The following is a 7,469-nucleotide window of genomic DNA, read 5'->3' as shown; positions in this document are numbered from 1 at the left end:
TGAAAATAATTCTTGTTGCATCTCAGCAACAAATAAACTCAGAATTGACATTTTACTGAATTCTTTTTGAATTCTTTTGAACTTTCTGTGCTATATGTGAAATAAAATGTAGGCGCTCCACACAATCAAGACATAGGTACAGAAAATAGGAATAGGAATAGAGAATAAGAATTTCAACTTATCAAAAACTGTACATTCTATAGTACATGGTTTCTAATTGGTTCAAATTTTTATTGTCTATTTCTATTCCTTGATTGTGCGAAGCTTTTTATGCGTCGTCTGCTACAATACACGGAGTAAGAAATAAGAGTAAAAAATTGACCGAGAGATCACAGCCGATTATTCTTCTCACATTCGACTGTGATTGATCAATTTCTTACTTTTACTTCTTACTCCATGTATTGTAGACGACGCAAAACATATATATTGACATCTCTGACACTATATTAGACTGAGAAATAGTAAAAGATTTCAATTGAAACAATTTTTTTTTATTTTCGGCATAAACTCCACCTCACAGAGATACGTATTAATGCGTATACTTACTCTTCAAAAAAATAAAAAGATTTTTGAATCTGTAAAAGAGGAAAAAATAATTGTTCTACAAAAATTGCGTTTAGTCGATAAAACGGATGGTTTTAGCAGTTAGATATCAATATAAGCTAGATTTATAACTAATTTTGCAGATTTAAAAAAGATACTTTTAATAGATTGGTATTCTCATAACAGGATGTGATTTTCATATTATATTTATAAAAATACACATCAGAAAATTCGATTTAAAGTCAATGATAAATAACGGGCAGCTTTAATTCTCTGTAAAAAATTATACAAGTGACATTCTATTAAATTAAAATGTAAAATCCAAGTATTACTATTATTTTTAATTTTTATATATAATAATATTTATATAAGTATATATTCCTATTGAAGAACGTTCCTATTCTCATCTATAAATACAGCTTTAAAAATTGAATAAAAAAGGGCATTTAGGAGTCGGGCGCGGAAATTGATGCGCAAAGTAAAACGATATAATTTTTTAAAAATTTTGTATGTACAATGTACATATATATATATATATATATATATATATATATAAATGTATTTCGAGCTATCTTATTATATATGTTTCAGCTCATTTAATTTCTTCAGAATAAAATTGAAAAAAAAATATCTGACTCTAATATCATTACTTTAAATTTATCAAGTTTGTAATATTACGGCTTATCTAATGCCAATAAGAAAATATAAAAAAAAAACACAATTTTTTGTTTTCAAAAATTTTGTCCAATAAGTAATTTTAATAGTACAATTTGATGTCTATTTAAAACTCTTCTAAGTCTTGCCAAGCGAATTGTTAACGTACTTCGTTATCTATAATGTAGTTGATAGAGTATATTTTAGATGATCCCTAGTGGTCTTTATATTTTTTGTTGCGACATTTATCGTTATATTCTTGATATTTCATTCTTATCAATTTATTCATATAAATATATTAAAGAGCACGAGCGTAGCTTGATAGACAGCACGCGAGTCTACCATGCTAGACTCAAATTCGATCCCTGGCAGATCCAAGAAATTTTTCACGCCCTTGTAACTCTTCTTCAGTGATCTGGCAAACCATCAAGAGTATTTATTGCCAAGAAAACGGAAGGACAACTGGTTAGATAGAGCCTCCACGAAACATATATATACCGATCACAAACAAAATCTGACTTTGCAATACCAAGACTATTTTCAATCTATTATTATTCTTTAGTCAGCGTTTGTCTGTCGTGACAGTTACATTTATTTTTATCTCGAGACGTATTTTAAATATATTTATATACAGGGCTAGGTCTTATTTCAAATAAATTTATTTAAAATGTATATTTTAAATAAAGAAAAAATTAAAACGTTATTTAATATTTATTATTTTAAATAACTTCTCCTGACCTATTTCTTATTTTACATTTTAAATAATTTTCTGGGATCCGTTTTATATTTTTTATTTTAAATAAATTGTATCAGTTATATTACCGACCCGATCAATAAAAGTAACAGTGAATAGTTAAATTATAGTATATTTATGATGAAGTATAGCATGTGTGGGGTACAAGATATACCCACATATGATCCGTTTCAATTTTTCACCTGTGGTTCGCAAAGTTAATACTAGTAAATATTAATTATAGGCTATAGTTATAAAAAAAAACTGAAACATTGTACTTATAAATGTATATTTAAATAAATAAAATCATTAAAAATAGAAAAATAGGCTCGTGTACATACGCAACGTAATAATAAGTCTTGACTTATTAAAAATCATTAAAATATTTTGTATTTGAAACATTTATTTAAAGCACATATTTTTTATCTTATATTTTAAGTAAGTTTTCGAAAAACAATTTCTTATTTAAAATTTCTTATTTAAAATAAGAAATTGCCTTCGAAAACTTATTTAAAATAAAAGACAAGTTATTTTTCTATTTTAAATAAAAGTTATTCTATATTTTAAATTAATGTATTTTCGGGTCCTATTTCTTATTTTATATTTTAAATAATTTTTTATTTAATACTTTAAATAAGTTCTTGGAACCTATTATATATTTTTTATTTCAAATAAGTCGTATCGGTTATTTTACCGAGCCCGGCTTATATATAATTTTAATTTTTTATATACACTATTAATTTTATATCATAATCAACTTATTTCTACATTGATCGTAATATCGCTATTTTACTTATTGACTATTGCACTTTTACAAACTATCACACTAACTTTTAATATAAATTAACGAACGTCTTCTTGACATGCGAAACATAACTGTATGGTACCTTCGGTGAGTTTTTTTTATCAGAATGACATATTTGCTTGTTTTTCATCATCGTACAATCCATTTAATTTATTTCTAATTTGACTTTTTACATCGGCAAATTTTGAACAACCGCTTGCGAGCAATGTCGGTCTCTCTGTGAAACATTTCTTGGTAATAGCAGTTAGACAACTGGTTATTTAAAATTTGCTGATGTTCTGATAAAAAAAATTAGAAATAAATTAAATGGATTGTACGATGATGAAAAACAAACAAATACATTACTCTGAAAATAACTCTAGAAAAAAAAGTCACCAAACTATATAATTATGTTTCGCATGTCGAGAAGATGTTCATCAATATATATTAAAAGTCAGTGTGATGGTTTATAATAAGAAATTGTAATAGTCAAAAAGTAAAATAGTGATATTATGGTCAATGTAGAAATAAGTTGGTCATGATATAAAATTAATAGTATATAAAATAAAAATTATAAGTATATTTAAAATGCACCTCGAGGTAAAAATATATGTAACTATAACACTTATTGAAGAATAATAATAGATGTGAAAATAGTATTGTTATTGCAAAGTTAGATTTTGTTTATGATCGGTATGTATACCTTGTGAAAATCTTCTATATTTGTTTGGAGATTAGGATTGTTTTTTTTTGTTTTTCGATGTTTAAACATTCTATAAATTTAAAATATGTAAAATATAACATGTAATATATTTATCTGAAAAATGTAATATATTTATATGAAACATATAATATATTTGATTTTATAAATTAATTACAGAGTATATTTCTCGTTGGAATTTTAATGTTTAAAAAATTTTTTTATATTTGACTCTTATTTATATATATGACCTATATACTCTTTATATTACTTTTAAAAAAATTGTTATTCTGTTAAGAAATATTTTTTTCTTATAACATACATATTAGATCGATTGTAGACAAAGGGCATTTAAAGAATCGTGTTTCAGAATATTATTAATAGTATTATATATTAAATATAAAGGCACAAACAATAAAGGAGTACTTTTCTACTTTCTATAAATTCTTACGGTATCAAGATTTTTCATACATTGTCTACACGTTTGATATACAATTATATATCTCACGCCAACAATCGCCATAAAATTACTCTCGGAGATGGAGAAACACTTACGATAATGTTTAACTATTGATCTTTCTCGAACTTAAATAATTTAATTATAACTCTATTCACAACCTTATAAGAAAAACGTTCACAATGTATTTATTCTTCTTTTACGTAAATGGAACGCTATTATTCTCAATGCTCGTGTTGATGATTCATTCGGCTAAATAGACATATATTTACGTCGATATGATCATATATAAAATTCTCGATATTCTCGAAAATTGTTAACAAGTTTAAAAACATAATTTTCTTCGTAAGTCTTTCGATACGTTTTACAACTAGATATACTGCTTTTATACAATTTTCACTATCTAACATTTTTATCTCAACATAGAACAGTGATAAGTACGTTTGATGTCGCTCGCGAATGAAAACACAATGTCAATTGTTGAATCGTAAAATTCTCACACTCTTATAACATATACATTTATTACATATATCACTACGTAATGTTTCTCTACGCATATCGGTGTATCTATATATCGTGTGTACATAAATAATATGTATATATGCACACGACATTGACGATTTGATCCCAAGGAGTAATTTGAGATTAGGCCTGAAATTTGGATGTATTAAATATTGTATAAATTTCTACCGTAAGAAATTCGGTTCGACGATTGTTCTTTTTGGAATGTTCAATGCCACAGAGTCAAAAAGAAAAAAAAAACAAAAAGGTTTACCAATTTTCTTTGCTGTGGATTGTATCGTCATGGATATTAATTATTTTGTACTTCCACACCCTGTCTAAGAGAACAATTGTATTCCTCAAGGATGTGCTATACAATCAAAATCGTATAAAATTTACGAAGGATTTATGAAAGATTCGTCAAAATGCCTGATAGCACCTACACTGGACTATTATTAAAGATTACTGCTACAAACTAAACTACAAGATTTTTCCAACGTTACCCTGAATAGATATATACAGTGTTGAGCATTGTTCTTGACTTCCTAAATTATACAATACAGTTCTGTCGAAAGAAATCGATCGTTAGGCAAGAGGACTTCAATGTATCGTCGTATGTTCTCAGTATGATGTATATAACAATATACATTATAAATATAATCATAACTTATAGGAGAATATAAAACAGACTATATAAGAGAAGAGTTATACTTAAATATAAAGCTCCAGTTATACTGTGACTCTCGCTTGCCAATTACTATACGTTTTAAATAATGTGTGAAAAGAAAAATCATGATGGATGAATTTTAAGAAAATCGTATATAAAGGATCTGCTATTGGAATTATTTGGAATATTTCGATGTGTTCAGAGAAACGCTGGACGAGTGAATACGTCGCGATGGTGCCGGGCTAGCTGGAGCCGACGGAGATGGTCCAGTGGGCGTTGTCGGCTTGGAACCTCTTCTGCTTCGTCTCAGAGTAGAATATGGGCTAATGCCCCGATTAACGTGCTCATGAGCATAAAGTAGCACTCCGATATCCCGATTACCCGCCTCCAGGGCGATCTTCAGGGCCGAACTGCCATCTACATCGACGATAGATGGATCGCAGTCCGGATGTGCAAGGAGCAACCTCACGATCTCGGTGTGGCCGTGTTCCGCTGCGCACATTAGCGCGGTACTACCGTCTTCATCCTGGATATTAACTGCTGCTCCAGCATCTAGGAGCAGTTGCGTCATATCCTTACGTCCGTGCGATACTGCCAACATCAGCGCAGTTTGCCCATGCTGTTTGCACAGAAAAGAAATTAGAGAATTGTAAATATATTTCACAGAAAGAATAAGAGCAAATTTGCCTTATTATTTTCATAAATATATAATGTGCTTCTATTATATTTATTATAATGTAGCTGAGCTTACCAATTTTGCTCGGATGTTGACGTCAGCAAGCTGGAATAATCTATTCGCTACCGAGGCGTGCGTGGAATTTCTGACTTCTGCCAGAGCAGCTAACATCACAGCCGTGTAACCAGCCACGTTCGCCTTATTAATATCGCAGACTTTCGAATCTAACAATATAGACACCACGTCGAAATTGCCATGAGAGACCGCATAGTGCATCGCTGTATTTCCACTGGTGTCCGTCATATTGACAATGTACTCCAGCAGAGTGCTGGAGCATTCCTCAAAACGGTCCAAATAATCCTCGACATCTAACGGATTCGCGCTAGATGTGCTGGATATTTTGAACCATTCTTGTTGTATAATATTGGTAGCATTTTTAAGCTGATGAGAGATATTTCTGCTGGGTGATTTCTTGATACTGTCGTTGAGCACCTTCATGGCGGCCTGCATCTCCTTCGAGGGCTCAACCTTTTTCCTAGGCTTATCTTGAATTGGTTGAAACAAAGCTGATTCTGGTAGCTCGGACTTCTCCTCGTTATCTGTCTCCTTCTCCACGTTACGCATCTCTTCTGACACAATCTTCTCATCCTTGGTTTTTTCGGATTGCAATTGTTGAATGCTGCGACACAGTCAAGAAGAAACATTTTTTTAAATATCTATTTCAAAATACTTGGCACAGATACATATAATACTTATATACATATAACGCTTATCTGATTAATTATTATTTCTTTGTACCTGCTATGTAAGGACAGTTGCAAAGTCTATTCAATAAAATTAATATAATCTAATTAATGGAATGTTGGCATAATCGAAAAGGTTGAATTTCAAATCTTAAATAAGAAAGATTTATAAAATATTATAAAAGTATCGTTAAGTTATTAATATTAAAATATTAAAAATTCAACACAATACTGATGCAATTAATGACAATAAGTATGATGCTGTAAATAGAAGTAAGATAGTGGAAGGAGGGGAAAGTTACCCTTCCGTGGCCGGACAAGGCGAGATATCGGAGATTTTGAGATCGCTAAATAAACGAGAGGTGGTTTGCTGTTGCATCGATCTGTCCAGATCGAAGATACACTTATTCGTTCACCATTGCAAAACCGCCAATACGACGTGGGACGCGCACCAATATCTGACGCTTCGACACTTTCGTCGCGGTATTTACGTGATTGTTGTGCCAGGAAGAGCACTCGATGACGCATTCGACACGCGCGCAACCATGGACTCAAAAACAACAACAAACTATCTCGGCACGCTTGACAGGCCCGAAGTACGTCATACGCGGCTCTGTAATTGGCTTCGTGCTATCCTTTTCCCACCCTCTTTTACGCGAAACAACCCCCTTCGACAACAGCGACCTTCGACCACGGAAATAACAGATGGCGTGGAGCGTAGTCAAGCGGGAAGGGTAGATCGAGTTCTGAAGGAGTGAATACTTTGATCTACTCGTTTGTAAAGTATAAAGTTTAAAATTATACAATAAATTTAAACTTGACGCAATTTACAAGAATAATTATCTACAATTTGTAATTTTCTCCAAGTAAATAATAAATATTCCATAAAGCTTCATGGAGTAAAATAATATATATTTAACAATAAACGATATTGTTAAATTAAATATATTATTAAAATAATTTATTCTCCCTAATTCATCGTTTTTTTTTGCAGAATAATTTAGATACGGT

The 7,469-nt window shown here is 30.5% G+C and overlaps 1 protein-coding gene across 4 annotated transcripts in view; it reads right to left on the bottom strand.

Moving 5' to 3' along the window:
• Nucleotides 1-3,765: 3,765 nt before the first annotated feature.
• The window catches only part of LOC108756569 (KN motif and ankyrin repeat domain-containing protein 1), a 38,675-nt gene continuing 34,971 nt past the window's right edge, over nt 3,766-7,469 (bottom strand). For all 4 annotated transcript variants that reach the window (XM_018500466.1, XM_018500467.1, XM_018500469.1 and 1 more), the window contains 2 exons: nt 5,791-6,394; nt 3,766-5,658 (listed from right to left, as the gene is read on the bottom strand). In XM_018500466.1, coding sequence (XP_018355968.1) covers nt 5,215-5,658; nt 5,791-6,394 — 1,048 coding nt within the window. In that variant the 3' untranslated portion in view covers nt 3,766-5,214. The remainder of the gene's footprint in view (nt 5,659-5,790; nt 6,395-7,469) is intronic.

Source organism: Trachymyrmex septentrionalis, unplaced genomic scaffold (genome assembly GCF_001594115.1).
Source record: "Trachymyrmex septentrionalis isolate Tsep2-gDNA-1 unplaced genomic scaffold, Tsep1.0 scaffold128, whole genome shotgun sequence".
NCBI lineage: Eukaryota > Metazoa > Arthropoda > Insecta > Hymenoptera > Formicidae > Trachymyrmex > Trachymyrmex septentrionalis.
The sequence above is the reverse complement of the archived record's forward strand: the minus strand, read 5'-3'. Positions and strand labels throughout refer to the sequence as shown.